Here is a 24,049-nt window from a genome sequence, read left to right as displayed (position 1 = left end):
TCACTCCTAGGGTTGTTGGAAAATTAAATTAAATCCTAGTGTAAAGCCTGGGGCCTGGTTCACATAAACATTCTATAAATAGTCATGCTTTTCTTAGCCCTAATTTTGCGGCCGAGAAGCAGATTATTTGATAATGTAGCAATAGAGAAGTGGGGTCAAGAGTCCACATGTTAATCACTGTGTACCTCTGTGCTCTACTCAGGTCCAGGTCCAGCATCCCCTCTTGCCAGGGAATGGGTGACAAGGAACCCTCACTCTGTTAACCTCCCCTACCCTCCCCCACCTTGACAGGTGCACACAGGAGAATGAGCCAGTGCTTTTCCTTTATTAGTAGGTCAGAGAGCTTTGCCTGGCACCCCAGGATCCAGCCCCCACCCTCAAGTATGCGATGAGGCCATCCTTTCTTGCTTAGGACACTCCTTGGCATCTGTCCCACGGGGCAGACTGACCCCCTGTGCTCTACACGTGTTTTGCCAGCAAACACTCATTTCAGCCACACACGTCTCCGTCCTCCAAAAAACTCACAGGCAGAGCCAGCCCCAACAAGGGGCTGCTTTGATCAGCCAGCTATTAGTCGTGGGGCCCCTGCCTCCTCTGTGGGGCACCATCGGTCACCCTAAAGTTCTTGGGCCACCACTGGACCGTGAGTTCAAATATTTTAGAAAGCAGCTCATGTCCCAGGATCCTCAGGGCCTGGGCTCCCTGACGTCTCCCAGGGCCCCTGGTCCCTGGATCCACAGGCCCCTGCTGCTGCCGCCGCCGCCAGTCCTGCCCTCGGCCCCCTTCGCTGCCCCCGGGCCCCCCTGTCCTTCCGTGCCCGAGGCCCCGCTGGTGGCCAGGTCCAGACTGAGGGTCCTCCCGCACACCGACAGCCGCCGCAGCACTTCGGAGGCCGCCTCCACCGGCACGCCGGAGCGCTGCTCCAGCAGCATTTCCAACAGCGAGCTCATCTCCGAGAGGAACGTGCTGGCCAGCCGCGTGCCCGTCAGGCTCAGCTCAGGCCCGGGCGCCTTGCCGAACGTCTGGAAGGTCCTGGGCTCCTCTACGGCCGGAGCGTCTGCGGCGAACACGTTGTCGCGGTAGTTGGTGGTGAGGGGCAGAGAGAGCCTCGCCATCCAGGCCGGGTCGGGGGCGCTCAGCCGGTCCAGGGCCAGGCCTGCACGGGGAGGAGGGGAGCTGGTGAGGGCCGGAGGGGGAGGGGCTGCGGGGGGGTGCGGGGTGCGGGGCCGGGCCGGGCAGCCGAGGGCGGGGCCGTGGGCGAGGGCTCCGGACCGAGGAGGGAAGGGAAATGGCGGGGCACAGACGGGGGAGGCCCGACGGGGCGGGAAGGAAGAGGCCCTGACGGGGAAGCTCGTTGGGCAGGAAGGCTGCCCACTGAAGGACCCGCAGGAGCTGAGCGGGGAGGAGGCAGGAGGAGGAAGGAGGCCTGGAATTAGAAATTGGCCCTTTTCTTTTCTTTTTTTTTTTTTTTAAAGATTGTATTTATTTATTTGAGAGAGAGAGAATGAGAGACAGAGGGCACGAGAGGGAAGAGGGCAGAGGGAGAAGCAGACCCCCTGCCGAGCAGGGAGCCCGATGTGGGACTCGATCCCGGGACTCCAGGATCATGACCTGAGCCGAAGGCAGTCGCTTAACCAACTGAGCCACCCAGGCGCCCAGAAATTGGCCCTTTTCTAAAGAATTTCCCGACCCTGCTGTGTTTCGGGCTAGGTGTCTTCCAGCCACTGCGGTGCAGCCAGGATTTTCACTCCCTCAGGGCACTAGAAGCTGCGGATGGGGGGGGGGGGGGGGGCATCCCTTTTCTTAGCCCAGGCTGGAGTTCCTGGCTTGGTGCTGCCATCTGTTTGTATTCATAGTAATAGTGACCATTTATTAAGTTCCTCCACGCCAAGCAATTTAACCTCCGCACAAACCTTAGAAGTGAAGAGCCCTATTCCATTTTATGGATGAGGAAACGAAGTTCCAAGAAGTTGAATCACCTGTCTACTAGGCAACCAACCCAGATTTGACCCCATAGCTGATGACTTCGGAGCCCCATATGCCCGTACCCTCCTACCCACTCTGAGTAGCTTCCCCCCATTACCCCCAGGGCACTCCGGGTGCACACCTGTGACCTCCGGATTCCCCAGGCCTAGGAAGGTCTGGACCATCACTATGCCCTAAACTCCTCAACCTTTGCTTCTAAACTGCAGGAAACTCAGGCCTAGAGGCAGGCTAAGCACTGTCCCAGGAAAGGGACAGGGGCAGTGAAAAACTGTCCCCTAGATCCCTAATGCCACCACCACACTTTTCCTTTTCCTATCTCTTCAACAAGAATGCTATCTCAAAAAACTAACCCTAGGCCGGATGGTAGAGGCCAAGACAAAGAAAGAAAATGTAAGTCTTATGGTTAAGAAATTGTGCCTTAAAAAAAAAAAAAGTACAACATCCACTTCATCATGTGTTTAATGTTTGCTTAAGGCGAGCTGCTTTAGAATCTGTGCATATAATAAAAGACTAGAAGGAGGTATGTCAAAATGTTAACTGGAATTACTCCTGGACAGAAGTGATTTATTCTCTTTTCGTTTACCTCCATTTTTCTACCTTAACCAGATATTACTTTTGTAATTTGGAAAAGTTATTCCAAAATACAGCTAATGGCTGTTTATATTGATAAATGAGTCTCTGTCTTGCCTTGTCAGGGAGGAGCTGTGAAGGCTGTGAGGCAGGGCAGGCCTCTTCCCACCTGGTCCAGCCCATGCCTGGGATTTAGTAAGCATTTCTTGAATGACTCAGTGAACATAAATATTAACCCTGGGCATTTGGGAAATGTAAACCTTAGTTCCCTGAGACTCAGGGGTAATAAGGTTGAAACTCTTTTGGTTACAGAATCAGGCCTTTGTACGAGGGTCAGAGAGCTTATGAAGCTTGGAATGAGAAAATTGCTAGAGTGTATGAGAATGGCTGAAAAGTGACGGGGAGTCCACCCAGAGGCAGGTGGATGCCGGGCTGGCTTGAACTTGATTTCCCACCTTTGCCATTTATGAGCAGTGTGACCTTGGGAAAATTGCTTAACCTCTCTGAGCCTCCTTCATGTCTCATGAAGTGTTGAAATAGTAGTACTCATCTTGTCAGGTTGCTGTGCGCAGTCACTGAGCTCATGCAACCATTAAAATGTTGTCCTCATCACAGCATCAGATGGATGCAGCCATGACCGCCGGGGTCAGCAAGCTCACCAAAAGCCCTTTGGCAGCTCTGCCCTGTGAGCAGCATAGGCTTTTCTATCCCTGGTGCCCTCATCATCCCCCAGCATCCTCCATGCCCTCTGTGCTGTGGAAAAGCAGGACCATGTGGCAGCTGAGCACACAGGTTCCAGCCCAGAGCTGGCCGGTTCAGACATAATGTGAGCCAGAGAGGTCATTTTAAATTTTCTAGGAGGCAGGTTAAAAAAGTAAAAAGAAAAGGTGAAATCAATTTGTAAAACATTTTAAACGTAATACCATTTTATCATGTCATGAATATTTTTTAAATTAATGAAATATTTTACATTCTTAAGTCTTCAAAATCTGGTGTGTTTTATATGTTTATCACATCTTTTTAAAAAATAATAAGTTACACTTTTTCATGCTTTTTATTTTTATTAAGTAAGCTCTATGCCCAACATGGGGCTTGAAGATGGATGATTTTTTTTTTTTTAGATTTTTTTTTTTCTTTTTAAAGTAATCTCTACGCCCAATGTGCAGCTTGAACTCACGACCCTGAGATCAGGAGTTGCATGCTCTACCCACTGAGCTGGGCAGGGGCCGCCATATATCACATCTTGATTGTGACTAGCCATTTTCATATGTGGCTAGTGGCTACTGTATTGGACCTCACAGTTGTAGAGTGTAGACAATGCTGTCCTGTAAAACTTTCTCTATGTGTGCTATCCAAGGCAATATCCACTAACCATGTGTGGCTATTGAGTGCTTGAAATGTGGCTGGTATAACTGAGGAACTGAATTTTTCATTTTACTTAATTTTAATTAGATTTAATTTTACTTTTAATTTAGAGCCACGTTGTCAATGTTGGGAAAATTACTAAACAACCTTGTCCCTCAGTTTTTTCCTTTATGAAATGGTGATAGTGAATAATTCCTTCTTGTAAGATTTTCTCACGTGGAACATAGAACAGGGACTAGCACATAAAAAGCTCTCAATAAATGTTAGCTATGTTTTTTTAACCAAGGAAAAGGAAGTCCCTGCCATGCTTTCAGTGTGTTTGCAGCCAGATGGAGCACATAGGGTATGTCCAGTTGAGAAAAAGATAATTATACAGAAACAGAAAACCACAGTGTAGGTATGGACAGAGGTATGGTGTGTTACCTAAAGGAGGCTGACCAGTGTCCAGCTAGCACATTCTTTTTTAATTTTTTTAATTTAATTATTTTATTTTATTTTATTTTACTTTTTTAAAAGATTTTATTTATTTGAGAGAGAAAAAGAGAGACGGAGAGAGCGTGAGCAGGGGTAAGGGCAGAGGGATAAGCAGACCCTCCGCTGAATTCAGAGGTGAGGGGCGGAGGTGGAGGCTTGATCCCAGGATCCTGAGATCATGACCTGAGCCAAAGTCAGATGCTTAACCGACTAAGCCACCCGGGTGCCCCAGTTAGCACATTCTTGAATTAAAGTCCAGATTTTGTACTTTCTATCAAAACGAATTATTTCTCTAGAAAATATTATTTTTGTTTTGATTAGATATGTTAACACATTAAAGAAGTGACTCAGTTCTCAGGATGGGAGGATATTTAAACCCACCAAAGATGGGGCGCCTGGGTGGCTCAGTTGGTTAAGCCACTGCCTTCGGCTCAGGTCATGATCCTGGAGTCCCTGGATCGAGTCCCGCATCGGGCTCCCTGCTTGGCGGGGAGTCTGCTTCTCCCTCTGACCCTCCCCCTTCTCATGCTCTCTCTCTCAAATAAATAAACAAAATCTTTAAAAGAAAAAAAAAATTAAAAAAAAAAAAAATAAATAAACCCACCAAAGAAACACAGATGGGTGGTTTAGGAAGTAAAGGGAGGTCTCCCGATGGCAGGCAGGCCCAGGTTGGCTCCCCTTCAGTCACTGATGAGCTAAGTGACTCTGGGCAGGCTGTGGTACTTCTCTGAGCCTCAGTTTGCTTATCTCTAAATTGGAGCTCATAACATCTACCTCCAAAGACTGTTTAAAAGCTTAACTGAGCTAATGTGTATAAGACACTTCCTAGTACCTGGCACACACAAAGAGCTCATTTACTATTCTTAGGATTTTTAAAATGAATAATCAAAGTAGAATCTGGTCTTTAAACAAATGAAGACTGTCTGAAGCGTTAGGGAAAGTAAAATGTTGCTGATAGTCCTGCCCAGAAACAGAATGTCTGTGTTCTCCCGTGGAGAAGGCTGACGTCTGGACATGTGGGGGACTGTGGGGGTAGAAGCAGGCTCAGGGTCATCCTGAGGAGTCCTTACCTGTGTGTGGGTCCAACAGGCTTGACAGCTCTTCTTCTAGCAGCTGCTTCACGGACAGGTCCTCTTCAGGATCCAAGCACCCTTCCTCCTGGTCTGGTTCTGCCTGGCCACCAGCCCTGGCACCTGGGCCATCTGGGTCTGGGATTGCACTCCTGCAAAGCCCACGAGTGAGGAAGTTACACACAGATTCATTCATTCCTGCTCATGAACATTCTTCTACTCATGCCAGCATTCATCCATCCACTTAAGGAGGTGGATACACAGCCCGGCTTTCAGAGTCAGACCAACCGGGGTTACTTGGTCCCAGGCCTCCTGCCTACTCTCCATCTGTTGCCTCATCTGTAAAATGGAGGTAATAAATAACACCCACCTCCAGGGGCAGGCAAAATGAGACAGTGTATGTAAAGAAGCTGGTACCTGGCACCTTGTAAGCACTCAGCAAAAGAAGAAACAATGAATGCATTGATATTATTATTCCCCATTGTCCCTCCCATTCCTTCGCATTGCCTGGCCCAGAGTAGCAGTGTAGTAACTTTGGTTGAGACAAGGCAGTCATCTGTCCATCCATCTATCCATCCATCTCCAGCCATCTGAGTATGAGCTCCAGTGAGAGCAGAAATTTTTGTCTGTCTCATTCCCTGGTCAGCCAGTGCTCAGAACAGGGCCTGACACATGGTAGGTGCTTCGTAAATACTTTGTGGACAAAGTGACTGAATATTCCCTACTCCCTATTTGAGGCCAAATCCCTACTCCCTATTTGAGGCCAAATCCCAGAATCAGAAAGCCACTCAGACTCTCCCTGACTCCTGCTGTCTCCACCCTGGCCTCTCCCTCCCACAGACCCTGCCTGCCACCTGGGGGAGGCCAGTTCCTGGGACTGCCTCAGTATGGGGAGGCAGGTCTGGCCCCACATTCCAGCAGGTGGGAAGGCTCCCTGAGGGGCTTTAAGGTCTGGGGTCCTTTCTGCTTTTTTTCTGTGACCATTTCTGCTGCCATGAAGCGATCAGGAGGGAGGTGGCAATTTTGCAAGTGATGATGACAACAACTAATGTTTATTAAGCAGTTACTCCGAGTCAGGCCTTAGGCTCTGCAAGTTATATGCACCTTATCCTCAAACTTTTCACATCTGTGAGGGGTTCTCCTGTTATCATTCCCATTTTGCAAATAAGAAAACCAAGGCTTGTGAAAATTATGCACCTTATCCCCACGGATTAAGTGTCAAAGCCAAAACTCAAATCCAGGCTGATGTGACTATGGAGTGCGTGTACTCACTGCTACTCCATGCTACCGCCCACCATCTTTGCAAAAAAGAAGCCATGAGTCGTCAAGGCAAGAGCACCAAACCTGGAGTCAGGTGCCCCGAGCTGGTTCCAGCTTTGCCGCTCACTGGCCATGTGACCTCGAACAAAGTCACTTCAGGAGGAAAGGACTTTTAGCGTCAGCTGTTCACCTACTACGTGCCAGTCACTGGGCTGTGAGCTTAAAATACATTTGATCGTTAAATCCTTACCCCAGCGCTGCAAGGAAGTATGGTGACCTCTATTTTACAGGTAAAAAACTGAGGCCCCAAGGATTTACCTGGCTTGCTCAAATTGAACATAGCTGGGTTGTATCAAACTATTTAAAGCCCCAGTTTCTATATCTGTAACAAAAAGGAGTTAGATTAGATGTCCTCTTGAGCTCTCTTTAATTCTAGGACTGCCCAAAAGAACACACCTACACACTCATGTCCTCAGCCAGGGAAACTTCATAATTGTTTAAGGGTCAAGACAAAGAAAGCTGAAAGTTACACACTTAAAGCCCATAGCCTAGCACCTCTGCAATCAGGGGACAGATAGAACCTCAGGGATGAAGTCATTTCCTTAGAGACTCTGGGTCCTGTAAATACTATAAATACAGTTGCTCCAGGACCACGCTGCCTGGGATGGGGGGATGGATGCTGTCCGCTGCTCTCCCAGGGGGACGCTGTCTGGGATGTGCTCACCCTTCCTCAGATCACAGAGGCTCCAGGGGTGAAGGCAAGCCGGTGGGGGGCTTGAGAAGCCTGTGGTCCATGTGTTGCTTACCTGCCGCCGCTGGGCTTGGCCAAGTACTTATTTCCCCGGTGGTTTGGTTTGGGCTGGAATTGGCCCTGATGCAGCAAGGACAGCAGCTGGGAGATTTGCTGCAAGACAGGAAAAATCTGTTGACTCCACACAATTCCGACCCAGCACACTTCCTTGCCGGATGTTTCCCTCAATGCCGGCGCTTTCTTTTTATAGTCTTTCCTCCAGCTTCAGATGTTTGTGTGATCAGATGGGGGATGGTGAACAGTGACGGAGGCAGGGACCTGTGCAGGCAGGATCCTTGCTTTGCCATGTCACCACAGGACCTGGGAGTCTGAGGGAGAGCAGGGGGACCCCCTGCGCCCACCCTTCCTTCTCATTCCAAGTGACCTGCTCCCGCTGGAGTCTGCAGGATGGGGCTGAAAAATGCATTTCCTGACCATAAATTCATTATTACTTTGATAAGGATTATCTTAAGGGGTTATTTCCCCACCTTCAGCAGTACTCAAACACTCAGCCAATTTTGGTGGGGCCAGATGCAAGACTCTGCTCTGGAGAAAGCAAAATGGTATCATCCAATCATTCATTTATCCATTCTTTCATTCATTCAACAAGGGTGTGAATGAAACCAGAAGGCGCGGCAGGCTGAAAGTCTGGAGGCGAGGGCGGAGGTTCCGAGAGGCTGCAGAATGGGGCAGGGTCGGGCGAGATGTCAGGGCCAGACCCTGCAGGGCCTTGTGAAGGCGAAGGCAACAGACCAAGTCTCGGGAGGCTAAGTTCTAGTTCAAGGTCATTTCTAGTTTGTGTAATGTCAGGCAGGTTTTTAGACATTCTCAGACCTCAGTTTCCTCGTCTCTAAGTTGGAGCTGGAAATACCCATCCAGCCTTCTTCACAGGGTGGTCAGGATTAATTCACCCAGTGGTTTGAGAATTTAAAACGCTCAGAGAATGCAAGGATTATGGGTTGTTACTCTTAGAAATCCTGGACCTACCCCCAGTCTTCCCTGAGAAGGCTCAGGACTTCCCACTCAGCCTCTCTGGGCAGCTCCAACTACTAGTGCCAACCTCAGGGGACAGTTGGAAGAGGGCTGGGGCCCAGTTGCCTGCCTCAGGGCAGATCACATCTCCTGACCCAGGCCCAGAAGCCCTCCTAAGGCACCTGCCACTCTTCTAAGCGTTAGCTGATAGTTCAGGGACACTCCCTGAGTGTCACAGCCTGAGCATAGTGTTGTTGTTCAGGGTCGCTTCAGAGTTAGAGTGCAGACTCTGGAATCAGTCAGACTCGGATTCAAATCCTAAATCTGCTGCTGCCCCAGTTCCATCTGCATGGCCTTGAGAAATTACTTAAGCATTTTGAGCCTCAGTTTCCTCAGCAGTAAAAAGGGAATAATATCAAGGCCCATGTGGTTGTAGCTGTAAGGATCAAATGCGTGAACATATATAATTCATTTATTTATTTTTTTAAACTTTTTTAAAGTAATCTCTGTGCTCACTGTGGGACTTGAACCCATGACCCTGAGATCAAGAGTCACATGCTCCACTGACTGAGCCAGGCCAGGTGCCCCTATGATTCATTTATTAATAGATCTTTTGACAAGCACTTCATAACTGTAGGGTGGTGTATAATCCCATTTAATTCTTATAATAACACTAGGGAAAAGATACCATCATACCCATTTTGCAGATGTGGAATGTGAGGCTCAGAGAGGCTACATATCAGTTAGCGTCAGGGCTAGAATTTGAACCCAGATCTGACTCACTGTGGCACTGTGCTGCTGGAAAGACATGAGCATTAGGCAGATTGCCTCCTACCCTCACATTGATCCCAGCTGGACACCCTTCTTTCCATCACCCCAGTGGGTTCACCCCCAGTGCCTGCTCTCTGCTGTCTCTGTTCACCAACAACCAGCACAGTGTTTGGTTCAAAAAGCTCACTCAGTAAGCATTTGAAGAATGAATGAATGAATGAATGAATGAATGAATGAATGAATGAGTAAATGGCTCTGGGCAACCTCTGGAGCTACATAGGGCTCAGGGCAAGACTCCTAAGAGAGCAGTGGGGCTCTCTCCAGGTGGCTTCCTGGGGAGGATGTGGGGGAAGGAAGCTGTGTCCTTGCGCCACAGGAAACCTGAGTTGATTGCTTGGCCAAACAGACGTGTGCCTTGAGTGGGCAGCCTGGCTCAGGGAAAGTTATCTGAAGTACAGAGGAACAGATATGGGTGTGAGATCAGGTACCGTCCCTGAGAAAGATTTCCCATTTCTGTCCAATAAATCCTAGGTCACTAGATACTTTGTCCTTCATTATTCCATTTAATCCTCAACCCCTGGGAGATAGCACAGGGTAAGTTTGGAATCATAATTGCCATTTGAGGAAAATGAGGCTCTGATATTGGACAGACTTGCCCAAGGTTGCCCAGCTCCTGAGTGGCTATGCTGAAATTTGAACCGAGAGCAGACTCCCAAGTTCTGAGACTGTTTCCACTGCCTCATTCTGCAGGCCTAGCCAACGAAGTCTAGTCTCAGGCAAGTCAAATGCAGCCCCTGAGCGCAGGGGCAATGCTGCCCATGCTGGCCTGCTTCACAGGAAGGCTGCCCAGACGACAAGAGGGCAGGAGGAGATGAAGAGCTTTGCAGAAGTCATTGTAACCATTTGCTGAGTGCTGACCGTGTGCTGGACATTATTCTAGGCTTTAAGTGCACTCATTTCATCTTCAAGCAAATTTAGGAGATGGGTGCTATTAACATAGATATCTTCAACAGAGCAGCTGAGTAACATTCCTGTGGTTCACAGCTAGGAAGAGGTGGGGTCAGGATTTGAACCCAGGCAGGCTTATCCCAAAGCTTGTATTCTTAAACTTTTTCTGGGTTTCACTTGTGCCAGGCACATTGAGTATGTGCTTTATAGGAATTAACTGATCAAATCCTCAGGACAACTCTGCAAGACAGATGCTCTTACCCTCATCTCTGTTTTATAGGGAAATGAAGGCTCAGAGACAGTAAGTTGCCCAGGATCACACAGCTAGATTTCGTTAACCCCAGAACTGTGCCCTCCCTCACTGCATCCAATGTACCATAAAGTCCCTGGAGAGCCTCAGGAATGAATGTGACGAATGTAAGGGTAATAGGGGTGTCTGATGTGGTGGTCCAGGGGTGACCACAGAGAGAGCTGCCCACACCCGGTTACCTGAACAGGAGGAGAGTCCATCGTGAGCTCCTCGACAGGGTTCCGCTCCGCAAAAGCAGCCACAGATAGCCGGACCAGGCTCCGCAGGATCTGACGGGGACCTGACTCTTTCTCAGGGGTCACTTTGCCGTTGAGGTTCGGCTGCCGCCTCAGGGTTGCAGAGGAGGCCGGTGGGCTCGGTGGGGCCTCCTCGCTGCCCGAGTCTCCTGGCAGCCTCCCTGTGGTGCCGCCCATAACCTTCGGGGGCCTTGAGCGTGGCTGGCCCATCACAGGCTGGGACTCAGGAAGGTTCAGGTTCTCCCGGGAGGCGTTCCTCTGCCTGGGATGGTTGAAAAGGAGGTTGACAGTGTCTTGCAGCACCTCTCGGCTCTCAGCCTGTGCTCCCTGGTTGCCTTGGTTACGCAGGGTTCTATACAGCGTTGGCGTGAGGTGAAAGGGGGCCTGCAGGCACGGGTCCCAGCCTGCTTCCATCATCCCTTCCTTGCCTGCTTCCTTGGGGGGCTGCCCGACTTCGCCAGGCTCCTCCACCTGGCCCCTGAGCACAGGCACAAGGTGGATATCTGCCTTCTGAATGTGTTTCTGGGGCCTTTTGGGCTGGTGGCGGTAGGTAGATTCAGCCTCCCGACAGTTGTAGGCCCTGTTGTCCTTCTTCTCCGTCCTGCAGATGGACATGATCAGAGCCAAGATCAACCCAAAGATGGCCAGCAGTACGACCAGGCAAATCACTGTCAGCACCGATGTGCTCAGGGTCCCAGGCTCCCGGGCCCAGTCCCTCAAGTGATCCACACTGGTGACAAACAAGACCCTCAACAGGGCTTGGGTCTGCAAGGAGGGGCTGCCACGGTCTTCTACCACTATCTCCAGCTCCCACTCACTCCCAATGAGGCTGCTGGCATTGGTGATGTTGATGAACAACTGCCCCAGGTGGGGGCTGAGGACAAAGAGATGGGCTTCATTCCCGCGCCCAATGCTGTAGAGGAGCTCTCCATTGGCCCCGGAGTCTGCGTCTCTTGCTACAATGGTGGCCAAAAGGAATGGCCGGGAACTGTGGGTTGTCAGTGGTGGTGTGTCGGCACCCGCTGGAACCAAGCCATTAGGAGTTTCGATGGGTACCAGAAGGTGGCCGGTGGAGGCATTTACGAGCACTGAGAGGCTGGCTTTTCCACCACTGAGTATAGGATGAATCACCTCTGGGGCATTATCGTTGACATCCAAGAGGCTGACCCACACAGAGACGCTGGATGCAAGCTGGGGCTGGCCCTTGTCCTCTGCGATCACGCGGAACTCAAAACTGGCCATCTGTTCATAGTCTAGTGACCTCTGAGCAGTGACATCGCCTGTGTCTGAGTCAATAGCTACCAAGTGAGAAACTGGGGAGTCCTGGATACGGTATGAGATTTTTCCATTTATGCCCAAGTCTGCATCCTGAGCCTTGATGGTAATGAGGTGAAGAGAAGGTAGGTTGTTCTCCCGCGTAGAGACCTCATACCTGCTCCTCTCAAACACAGGTGCGTTGTCGTTGGCATCACTGATCTGAATGCTGAGCTGTTTCTTGGCCGATAATGGCTGGAGTCCTTGGTCTTGAGCCAGCAGAGTGAGGGTATATTTGGGCCACTGTTCTCTGTCCAGTGTGGTGTTGGTTAGCAGCATGTATGTGTTGCCGTTGGTCCTTTTCAGCCTGAAGTGGCCCAGTTCTTGGCTCAGCCAGCAGTGGACCAGACCGTTGTTTCCTGAGTCCAAGTCATCTGCCATGATGAGAGCAATGAAACTGTCCTTTGGAAGAGCTTCTGACACCAGTGATGGCTGGGAGGCCCATGTGATGTGGATGCTTGGGGCATTGTCATTGACGTCCAGAACCTTGATGAGTACTTTGCAGTGGGCTGGAATGGAATTGGGACCTAGGTCCCTTGCCTGGACGTCCACCTCATAGGCAGGATTCTTTTCGTAGTCTAGGGGTTGACGCAAAATCACCTGGCCCGTCTTCGCATTGATACTGAATGTGTCCAGAACCTCTGGAGGCACATGCTTACTGAGGAAGAATTCCACCTCCCCATTGGGACCTTGGTCAGGGTCCGTGGCAGTCAAGTTTATGAGGAGAGTACCAGGGGCAGCATCTTCTTGGATTTCTAGTGCCAGGGAGCTCTCAGCAAACACAGGGCTATTGTCATTGGAGTCCAGGACATTGACCTTGACCAAGCTGGTGCCCGACTTGGGGGGTTTCCCACTGTCATAGGCAGTTAGCACCAGATCAAAAAATGAGTGGATTTCCCTGTCTAGCTCCTTCACCACCACAAGTTCTGCATGTTTGGTCTCATCGGGCCCCACGATGACATCCAGGGCGAAGTGCTCGCTGGGAGACAGCGTGTACGAGTGCAGGGTGTTGGGGCCCGTGTCTGGGTCCAGGGCTCTGTCCAGGGGGATCCGGGTGCGCAGAGAGGCACTCTCAGAGATTTCCAGCCCCTGCTCACCTTTGGGGAACTGTGGCTCATGGTCATTGATGTCCAGCACCTGGATCTCCACATGGATTAGAGCCAAGTCCCCCGTGGCAAGCACGTCAAAGGAAACCAGGCAGGGATCCTGTTGCCGGCAAAGCTGCTCTCGGTCCAGCCGCCTCCCTGTGCTAAGCAGGCCATCCTCAGGATCCACCTGGATGGGGAGTGCCTGAGACAGCTGCAGGACCTGGAAGGCCGCCTTCGTCTGCCCGCGCCTCTCCTCCCAGCCCAGTTCCCGGGACAGCTTCCCTATCACTGTGCCGGACGGCACCTCTTCTGCCACTTGGTATTTCACAGTGAGAGTGGCCACTTCCTGACCATGCCCTGGAAGGAACAAGTAGCCACCTGACCCCAAAAGCCCCAGCAGAAGTGGCAGAAGTCGCATCATGCTTACCGCCAGAATGGGCTAGACTCAGAAACCACTACAGTTCTTCAAAGGCTAGGCAAGTCCTCCAGTGTTTCCCGAGGGGCTTGATTAGCCCTGTTCTCCTGCCCCCAGACCAGCTGTCACAGCCTCGTCCCATAATTAGATGGTGATGGAAGTAGCAGGATTCCCAGGCAAGGCCATCTTCATCTGAAGAGATCTCAGAGGTCCAAGCACTGATGAAGTGGGCACCCGTGGTTCCCCTTCAGTAAATGATGGACAAGAGCCGGTCCAAGAGGGACTTGACCCAGTAAAAGCAGGATGTGGGGATCGGACTTCCAAACAGTTGCTGGGCTGGGGAAATGGAGAAGCAGCTTTTTCCTATGGAAACCCCACCTACAGGAAAAGGGAGGGCTGTAAGTTTCAATGCCAATTAGAGAAAGAGGGCTTCCCGTAAAGCCCGAGGGGCCCGCAGCGGAGGAGGATGGGCCAGGGCTCCAGGGACAGGCCGACGGGAAGGTGCTATCCACGCAAGGCGGCCCCTGAGGGAAAGGGAGCCACTGTGTAGGCAAGTGGGCAGAGAGCCTGAGCCCCTGCCTGCCCCCCGAGACCCCTCCTGGGCTTGTCATGCTCCCTGTGTCTCTCCTTTCCGCTGCTCTCTTTGTTTCCCTCATATCCTCATTATTCCTCTCCCATTCCGGTCTTTTCCCACACTCATCTACCTCGAAGTCCTGACTCTGCCCTGATCACCCACTTTTGTCCTCGGGAAGCAGCTGTGATTAAGAGAGCGGCCACAGGGGCCAAACTGCCTGGGTTCAAATCCTGACTCTGCAATTTACCAGCTGGGTCATGTGGGACAAGTCACTTACCCTCTCTGGGCTTCCACCACTCCGTTGTTAGAGTGTGGATGGGAATAAGAATAGTAGCCCGCACAGCAGGAAATTGTGAGGACAAATGAAATGATGTATGAGGGGCTGGGTCCTGGCTCAGAGGCACAGGCAATGATGTTTTGTGAGCGGTGGGTGTTGAGAACAGAATAGCTGGTCTCACCTTGTAGCTCTGGCTCTTGCACTGGCCCCGGGGCAGTCCCTGCCCACATGGACCCATGAGGGTGCCCGTGGCCTGGGCTCCTGAAGCCTGGGGATCTCTCCGACCTGACCATGTACCTTCCCTCCCCCTTCCCTTCCTGCTCGCCAGCCTGGAGGCCCATTGTTCTCTGCATCTGGTCCAGCCTGAGTCCCTATCTGGGGGAATCCCCGGCCTCCGGCTCCCTGCCTCCAAGGTTTTTATACTTGTCCCTCTCCCACGCTTTTCTCGCCTTATCCTTCCCTTCCCCCGATTCTTCTCTCCCCACTGCTGTTTATGACTGAGTCCCATGAACAGTACTCCCTCCCCACCCCCAACACTCCTAGGGAGGTGGATGTTTTCAGGTGTGCCCCCCCCATTCACCTCCTCACAGAGGTGAGGCCCAGGATCACCTGGGTGGCATTTGAGGGGGCTTGTGGCTTCTCATTTCCCTCCTCACTTGCTGCACCCAGCACCCTCCTGGTCTTAGACCCTGCCTCGGGCTGAGTCTAGAGGTTTGTAAAACAATGGAAGTGATGGGAATTTAAGGCCAGCTTCCTTTAGGTGGGTGTTTGCAACTGAGTCCTTGAGGCTGGAGGTGCCCATTGGGACACAGGGGACCCCCATCAGGGCCTGTTGGCCTCTGGCCATTAGGACAGGGGCAGCAGAGGGAGCTCCCTGGCCTTAGAGCCATCTGTGCCCATCCCTGCCCCCCATCTTTTCTTTCCCGCGCCCTGTCCTTCACTCCATGTTCCACTCTGGAGGTTTCCTGTCCTTGTCACTTGTTGAACCACAGTAAGGGCCTGAATCCATGGGGCCATCTCCTATAGCGTGGCCCTAGAGAGAGAACACCCACAAGCTTGGAGACCTTGCACAAGTCACTTAACCTCTCTGGGCGTCGGTTTCCTTCTCTATAGAGTGTGGCTGTGCCCCACCTCATGAGATTGTGGTAAGAATTCAGTGAGATGCTACCTATAAGGGCCCCAGCACAGGGCCTGGTACAGAGAAAGCACCCATTCCATGTTACTGTAGCTTGTATTATTTTCCAGGTTTTATGCCTCCAATGCAAATGGTAATGACCTTGCATTTGTCCCTTCACTGTTTTTTTTTTTTAATTTTATTTATTTATTTGACAGAGAGAGAGAGAGAGAGAGAGAGCACAAGCAGGGGAAATGGCAGGCAGAGGGAGAGGGAGAAGGAGACCCCCTGCTGAGCAAGTAGTGAGGCTCAATCCCAGGAACCCGGGGTCGTGACCTGAGCCGAAGGCAGACACTTAACCCATTGAGCCACCCAGGCGCTCCCTGTCCCTTCACTCTTTTCTCTGCCTCTGTGTCCAAGAAAGCTCATTTTCTAGGGCTTCCTCAGCCCAGGCTGGGGCCAGATGCTGCCTGTGCTTCAAGGGGAGCCAGCACAGGCCCCGGGGGCCTGCTGCTCAGAGATGTGCCCTGTGCTTACCGCCCTTGGGTGACAGCCTGCATGGCAACCTCACTCTCTGGCTGTCACTTGTCCTATCATGTGCAGTGCAGCTAGCAAGACAAAGTGACCCACACAAGTGGCTTGCAGTCTAAGGAGGGGGCGGGGAAAAGGAAAGAAGGGGGCCCAGTGGCTCTGTGTTTGGGCCTGGTGGTCAGGGGAGGCTCCTCATGGAGGGCACTGGGCCAAATCCTGAAGACAGGGAGGAGTTAGCCAGAGGAAGGCGGGTGAGCAAGGGAGAAGCAAAACAGGCAGAGGGAGCAGAGTGGACAAAGGCCAGAGGTGAGTGAGCTGGTTCCTTAACAGTATCTCAAGAGGGTCTGTGTGGAGAGTGGGGAGGAAGAAGGAGGGCCGGGGATGTCAAAAGGGGCTGCCAGACCCTTGGAGGGCCTGGAGTTCCATGCTAAGGATTCGGACCTTGTCCTGAAGGCCTTGGGGGAGCTTTCGAATGGCCCTGAGAAGGAAGATGAGGACAGTAGCTATATGGCAGGCCTTGTCCTGAGTGCTTTACCTACATCCTCCTGTGCCACCCTCATACCCGGGCCATCGGGATAAAGAAGCTGAGCACAGAGGGTTAGCTAACTTGCCCAAGATCACGCAGATTGGACCTCCAGAGAGCCCCTTGGGCTGCACTCTGGAAAATGGATTAGAAGAAAACAGAGGAAGGAGAGGGGGAGGGCAGTTGGGAGTAATGCAGGGGAGTTTGGTGCAGAAAATTCTGGTGCTGAGAATGTTTCCAGAATGCCATCTGGTGGCCAAAGGCAGAGAAAAAAGGCACAGAAGCAGAGAGGTGGGTACCTGGAGCTCACACACATCCACAGCTCTAGACCTGTGCTGCATAGAACACAGTGGAAGGAGCTTACACAGGATGACAATCACTTATCATGAGAAACCTAATGTGACCTACTGCCCACTGAAGGAATTATGGAATTCACGATTTTACCAGTGTTAACGTTTATATTCTTGAAAGGACATTGTTCTATTTATGCTCTGTGTGTATGCATTGCCTTAATTATACCATGGATGCAAAAAATGGACTCCCAGGTCACAAGAAACGCGCGCGCGCACGAGTGATGAGGAGGGGCAGAGGGAGAGGGAGAAGCAGACTCCCCGCTGAACGTGGAACCCGATACATGGCTCCATCCCAGGGATCATGACCTGAGCTGAAGACAGTCGCTTAACTGACTGAGCCACCCAGGCGCCCCACAAGAAAGTTTTTGAATTTAGATTTCACAGACAGTTTTTATGGTTGTGGTTTGTTTGTTTTACTCACACTGGGGACAGAATCCAAAGCCAGCAAACAAGGTACCAGATTTTTTAGGCGATAATCTCTGGGAATGAGGTCCCCACTTAGTAACTTTCTCTCCTCCTTTCTAGCTGCAGGGGTCAGCCACATGTCGAGGGATGAATGGAACTTTCGCTGAAGTTTGTCTGGAGAGACTTCGTCCCTCTGAGTTTTGAAAATAGATTTGAAGTTGTACAGGTACTCTGAAATAGGTTTGAAAAAGCTAAGGATGCCTCCCTCAAGTCTGAAATATTTTTTTAAAGAGGGCAGGATCTGGGCTGGTGTTTGGAAGTCTGGCTCACCACCAACCTTGAGGTCATTCACGCTTGGGCCTTTGGCTATGCGGAAGTGTTGGGGGATGAAGTGGGAGGGGTAGGGTCAGGTCAGGATTTTTTCAAAATGCCTGGTGTCCTGAGGATCCTTGAGGGGTCACACCAGCAAGGTGGGACTCTGACCCCTGGGGGACTCTCAGGTCCGCTGGATGAAGGCTAGGATCATGCCCCACACTATGAACATGCTGCTCAGCTGGCTGCCCACCCTCCGAGTTCCTTGGGAATCTGCCCAGCAGCTGCCACAGTCACCCTCGCTAAGGCTGCTTGGTGAAGCTCAGAAGCTTCATCTTCTTCGGGATCATTCCTGTTGGGAGGGGTGACAGGACCACCCAAGGTCAGCCTCTTTCTTTTAGCAAGACCTTGTTGAAATTGGAGCCAGTCTGGCCAGGAATCTTGACTGGGAGACTCAGGTAGATGGGTCACCTGCTCCTGATGTGGCACTCTGTGGTCTTTGTTGGGACAGATGACAGTTGTCCACTCCCACACAATAACACCTCTTTCTGGGCCCAGTGCAAAAAGAAAAATGTACTTTGTAGGTGGAAATCGGCCAAAAAATAGAACCTTTCAAGAAATGAAAAGGCTTTGTGTCTTGGTTGTCTTGCTTAAGAGTGGTAGCTCTCAAAAGGGGCCAGATATCAGAATCACTTATCCGAATACCAGGGCTGGTGAGAAAATTCATACTTTTCCCTCTCCCACCCTGCCTAAGAGAATTTTGAAACTGCCAGCTCCATTCCCCGGACCCTCCCTTCGAAAAGGCTTCCCCTTTCATTTGGAACAGAGTTGGGGAAGTCAATTGGAAGTTTTTTCTGGAAAGAGAGGCTTAATTGATCTACACAATAAAAGGAAAGTAGGAGAGGGGCATTGATGAAGGCTGAGGAGATCATGGAGGGGGTTCACAAGAGAACAAGGTGGGGGGCTATGAAGGAAGTAGCGTGAACATGAGGACTTGCCAATGAATCATTGCGAACCATGCATCTCCTTCATGATTTCCAAGAAAAATGCAAGAAGAGACTCAGAATTTATTTTGTGCTTTAGTAACCATAACTGGACCACATAAATTCTGAGTTGATAAGTGTTACCCATATGTCTTGTCTCTCTCCCCAACCTCGGAGGGAAAGTGGGCCACTTCCAGCATATAGATTTTAATTCTGATATACAAGACACTCTGACATGTGCCCCATCTCCACCCCAATCTCATTGAGAACCACTGATTTAGAACTTCTTAGAACTGCTAGCAACTTTGTAAGGGCCAAAACTCTACAGCCATCTGGCTTTTCTTACTGAGCATCCTCCTGGTCGCCACCTCTCTCTCATGCCTGTGTCACTGCTCAGCAGAAGCTCTGTGCATAGCTGGTTCTCCCCCCCCATATTTCTGCAGACTCTTCCTTTGGTTTTCCTTCCTTCTGACTCCTAGGGATGGGCATGTCCCCAGATACTGTCCTCAACCTTCTCTTCTACATAAGGTTATTAGACCAGAAGTTGGGTGTCAGATTTAGCAAATAAAAATACAGGTGCCAGTTAAATTTGAATTTAGGTAAACAATGACAATTTTTTTAGTGTATTTTTACCGGGCAATCCTACTCAGAAGTAATATATACTCTCAACAAGAGTTTCTCTTCTGTTTTCCTGTTTTCTTTCCTCCTCTCCCTCTTCCTCCTTCTTTCCCTTTCCTCCTCCTCTTCCTTCTCCTTCTCCCCCTCTTCCTCCTCCTCCTTTTCCTTCTTCTTTAGAATTTTGATTTACACAGTGAATTTGAAAATCTATCAGTGAACACAAAAATCAAACATATTGACTGGGAGCATCATCTGTGCATGAATATTCAGAAGCTGACTGTGTTGATTGGCCTTGTTATGTATTCAGCATTTCTGGGTGACTCCAGGATCAAACTGTTCTCACACTGACAGAACCACCCTTGGGGAAGCCTGGATCACACTCATTCATTAACTTATTCGGTCATCCAGTCACTCATTTATCTGGTGGAATTTAGCATGTTCTTCTCTATTTACAAGGTCAATTTTTTTGGCAAGGGAAGTAGCTGAAGTTGACCCACATTTTCCTTTCCTCTAAACCATTGGTTTGGTTTTCTTTCTTCACATAGAATCTAATCAGCCTAATTCTTGCCTTGCTTCAGAAAGCTTTTTGCAGGAAGGAAAATGAGTCTTCCCGTCGTTACATAAATTCTCATGGGGCTTCCCTTTATAAGTTTATGACAGCCAGGAGTTGAGCCTGGAGCTCTGAGAGAAATAGCCACACACTGATTTATGATGGCAGCCGCTGCTAAATCTCACCCCTCTTTCCTTCTTACAGAGCCATGTTACCTTGGGGTTACAAAACTCTTTTCACTGTTATTCAGGGGAATAATAATAAAATGCCAGGTTGCAAGTATAAACATGATCATTCTGTGCCTATTATTGTAAATCAAATTTTACCTTGCATCAGAAGCACAGAAAACATTTTATGCTGTCAGCCACCTCAAACCTCTTTAGGAGTCTGTTTTTATATAACCCTGGGATGACCGGAGGTATTGTTTGAGCCGCCCTGACCAGGGAGGCTGGTCACACAGGTGATCAATTTCTCCTTACACACCCAATTAACTATTTTCCTTAAGCAAAGTGTTAACTTGATCTAAGCAGAGCATTGGGGTTAAGGATGTGGGCTCAGGGCTGCAGTTGCCTGGGTCCAAAGCATTTGTGTGACACTGAAAAGTCACTTCACTTCTCTGTTATCAGTTTCCTTAGTTTTAAAATAGGAATGATAGTGATGATGGTAATTTTTTTCAGGTTCTGTAAGGTTTAGTGTAGTCAATACACAGCATTTAGAGCAAGGCCTGGCATGTGGGTAGCCCTTTAAGGTTTAGTTATTTATAATTGTGCTTTTAGGGTAGTAGCTCCTCATTTGTTTTTGACCCTGAAGCCCCCATTGGAAAGAAAAACCAATTTTTCCAATTCCCATGTGATGATTAGAAACCTTTTAAGATCTACGTGGGGAGTGAACACACATGACAAGATGGTAGTGGGAATCCAGTGATACTCCTGTCTTAGAGTGGGGCTCACCACTGTCCAGACCTATCCCAGAGTTAGGGCAGGGCTTTTCCTTTCACACTGGTACCCATCTGTTGTCAAGGCTAGTTTCAGGGCTGTTCAGGAATGGTAGCCACTGAAAAGGAGACTGTTAACACCGGGCAGGTGGGATGAGCTCAGCAAAGTCTCTGGAACAACCATTGCATGCCCCGGTGATGGATGACAAGTACAGGCACTGATAAAAGCCTGCTGGTCCCTCCACTCACCAGCATATTCGGACTCACTCCTGCTTCTCTACTCAGTGGTCCAGCCATGCATGAGTCCTGACCTCTGTTCTAGGTCACACATTCCATCCTGTTCTAGCGTGAGCCTCCATCATCTACTGTGCTTGGGGACAGGTGATGGGGGTGTCTTTCTTTCCCTCTGTATTCTCATTCTCACCTATCCTTATGTCATAAAATCTAATCCTAACTTCCTTAAGGTTTTCCCCTTTCTTTTTTTTTTCTTTTTTAATTTGAGAGAGAGAGTGTGAGAGAGAGAGAGAGAGAGAGCATGAGTTGGGGGAGGAGCAGAGGGAGAGGGAGAAGCAAACTCCTCGCCCCAGGGAGCCCGACACAGGGCTTGATCCTGGGACTCCGGAATCATGACCTGAGCCGAAGGCAGATGCTTAACTGACTGAACCACCCAGGTGCCCCATCCCTTTAATTCTTTTTCTTTCTTTTTTTTTTTAAAGATCTTGTTTATTTATTTGACACAGAGAGAGAGACAGCAAGAGCAGGAACACAAACAGGGGGAGTGGGAGAGGGAGAAGCAGGCTCCCCGCTGATCAGGGAGCCCAATGTGGGACTTGATCCCAGGACCCTGGGATCATGACCTGAGCCAAAGGCAGACACTTAACAACTAAGCCACCCAGGCGCCCCTTCCCTTTAATTCTTAAGGCAAGAACTATTTTGTTCTCTCTGTCTTTCTGCTACAACAAACCCAATTCTCTTAGAGTCTATGGGAGAGTGTCAAACTAATGAGGAGCTGGTCCTAATCCTGTATGTCACCACTGTATGACATCAGTCAAATCACCTCACTCCTTAGTGCCCCAGTTTCCTCATCTGTAAAATGGGGAGACAAAATTGCCTCAGTTATGAGGTCCTGGGCATTTAAATGAGATAATGCATGGAGACGCGTGTGGCTCGGTCATTTGAGCGTCCAACTCTTGGTTTCAGCTCAGGTCATGATCTCATGGGTTGTGAGATCGAGCCCCATGTCGGGCTCTGCTCTCAGTGGGGAGTCTGCTTGAAGATTCTCTCCCTCTGCCCCTCCCCCCACTCAGAGGCTCCCCCTCTCTCTCTCAAATAAAGAAATAAATCTTAAAAAAAAAAACCTTAAAATAAATAAATAAATGAGATAATGCATATTAAGTGCTTAGCACAGTGCAGGGCCGGGCACATGGAGAAAGCTCAATTTAAAAAACTCTACGGGCACATAAAACTGAAGACACAAAAGGCTCTTATTTTTATGGAGTCTAAAACTAAAATTTATTAGAAAACCCTCTCCATTCCTGACCTCAAAACTGGACTCTAAATATTTAGTCCAAATTATTAACACTGCTTTGAAATTCTCTCTTCTATTCCCTCCATCCTGTGACCTCTGACATGAGGTCATGACATGATGTCATAATTCACCTCCTGCTCCGATTTGTGAGAATTTCCCGAGCTGGTTCTTAGGCTCCCTCACTTTTTGCATCTGGGAGGTCACTGGCAGGATACATGGTCTCACCTGTGAACACTCAGAGGTAGGGTTGCCATACATTTTGCTCTTGGTTTTACTTCCTTTGCCTAACATGAATAATGATATGAGTGAATGGCTTCAGAAACTCTTCTTCCATCTTTGCGTCTTTAAGGAGTATGTTTCTGGTTTGGGTATGGCCTGTGACAGTATGGAAAATTAGGAGTGATTATTTGCATCTCAATAGTTTTCCCTCTGTGGCAGTCAGGTAAGCCCCTTCAATGCCCTGATTTACCCACTTGGTTTTTCTTCTCTCCCGGGTGCAGGACCAGCTACATAATTTGTGGAGCCCAGTGCAAAATGAAAATGGAGAGCTTCCTGTTGGAAGATTAAGAATTTCAAGATGGCCATAGGAGAGCATTAGACCAAGAGCAGGGCCCTTCTAAACCTGAGGCCTTCCTGAGAACAGGACCCTGTGGGACTACACAGGTGGCTGACCATGAAGCCAATCCTGCCCGGAAGGCAGTGGTGGTAAAGACCTTTAGAATCCTGTAGGCTTGGATTAGAGGCCTACCTCTGCAAGTTGCTTTTCTTGGGGGAGAAGTATATGATAAAGAGGACACAGGAGCTTATTAGATCATTAGGGGCACATTAGTTTGACGGTTTCCAGGAACCAGAACCAACATTTCAGCATCCCACTTAAGTGCTGACTACCTAAAATTTTCTTATTGAGATATAATTAGCATATCATAAAATTCACCCTTGAAAAGTGTACAGCCCAGTGGTTTTTAGTATAGTTGCAGAATTGTGCAACCTTCACCACTATCTAATTCCACAGGATTTTCATCCCCCAAAAGTCACCCCATATCCATCAGCAGTCACTTCCCATGCACTCCTGCCTCAGCCCCCAGTGACCACAAATCTGCTTTCTGTCCCTATGGGTTTGCCTGTTCTGGACATTTCATATAACTGGAATTATACAATATGTGGCTTTTTGTGTCTGACTTCTTTCACTTAGCATAATGTTTGTAAGGTTCATCCATGCTGTAGCATTTATCAGTACTTCATTCCTTTTTCATGGCAGAATAATATTTCATTGTATGGATGTACCACATTTTGTTTATCCGTTTATCCAATGATGGACATTTGGGTTGCTTCTACATTTTGGTTATTGTGAATACTGCCGCTGTAGTGAATATTTATGTATACTACAAATGTACAAATGTAGTTGTGTAGTTGTATACAAGTTTTTGTGTGAACATACGTTTTCAACTCTCTTGGGTATACACCTAGGAGTAGAATTCCTGGGTCTTACTGTAACTCTATGTTTAACTTTTTGAGGAACTGTCAAACTGTGTTCCAGAGCAGCTACACCATTTTACATTCCCAGAAGTGTATGAGGGTTCCAATTTCCCCCAGTCTCACCAATACTTGTTATTATCTGTCTTTTGTGGTTTCTCCTTGTGGTTTTGATCTGCATTTCCCTGATGACTAATGATGTTGAGCATCTTTTCACGTGCTTCTGGACCATTTGTATATCTTCTTTGGAGAAATGTCTATTCAGATCCTATGCCCATGCTACACCATGGCTAAAACTTAAAAAT

The 24,049-nt window shown here is 49.3% G+C and overlaps 1 protein-coding gene across 1 annotated transcript; it reads right to left on the bottom strand.

Moving 5' to 3' along the window:
- Positions 1–316: 316 nt before the first annotated feature.
- Positions 317–13,881, bottom strand: PCDH12 (protocadherin 12). Its single transcript, XM_032403524.1, has 4 exons — positions 10,696–13,881; positions 7,532–7,629; positions 5,466–5,617; positions 317–1,156 (listed from the first exon to the last, which is right to left on the bottom strand). Exons 1-4 carry the CDS (start codon positions 13,573–13,575, stop codon positions 687–689), a joined length of 3,600 nt encoding a protein of 1,199 aa, XP_032259415.1. The 5' UTR covers positions 13,576–13,881; the 3' UTR covers positions 317–686.
- Between the last annotated feature and the right edge of the window lie 10,168 nt (positions 13,882–24,049).

Source organism: Phoca vitulina, unplaced genomic scaffold (genome assembly GCF_004348235.1).
Source record: "Phoca vitulina isolate PV1807 unplaced genomic scaffold, GSC_HSeal_1.0 scaffold6, whole genome shotgun sequence".
In the NCBI taxonomy this organism is placed as follows: Eukaryota; Metazoa; Chordata; class Mammalia; order Carnivora; family Phocidae; genus Phoca; species Phoca vitulina.
The sequence above is the reverse complement of the archived record's forward strand: the minus strand, read 5'-3'. Positions and strand labels throughout refer to the sequence as shown.

Bases quoted from the DNA above. Each gene is read 5' to 3' on its own strand.
- PCDH12 (XM_032403524.1), bottom strand. From the start codon at position 13,575: ATGATGCGACTTCTGCCACTTCTGCTGGGGCTTTTGGGGTCAGGTGGC. The intron at 7,630-10,695 runs GTAACCGGGTGT...CCTGTCTTGCAG, and splicing joins TGGACTCTCCTCCTGTTCAG to CAAATCTCCCAGCTGCTGTC. The intron at 5,618-7,531 runs GTAAGCAACACA...TGGGCTTTGCAG, and splicing joins GCCAAGCCCAGCGGCGGCAG to GAGTGCAATCCCAGACCCAG.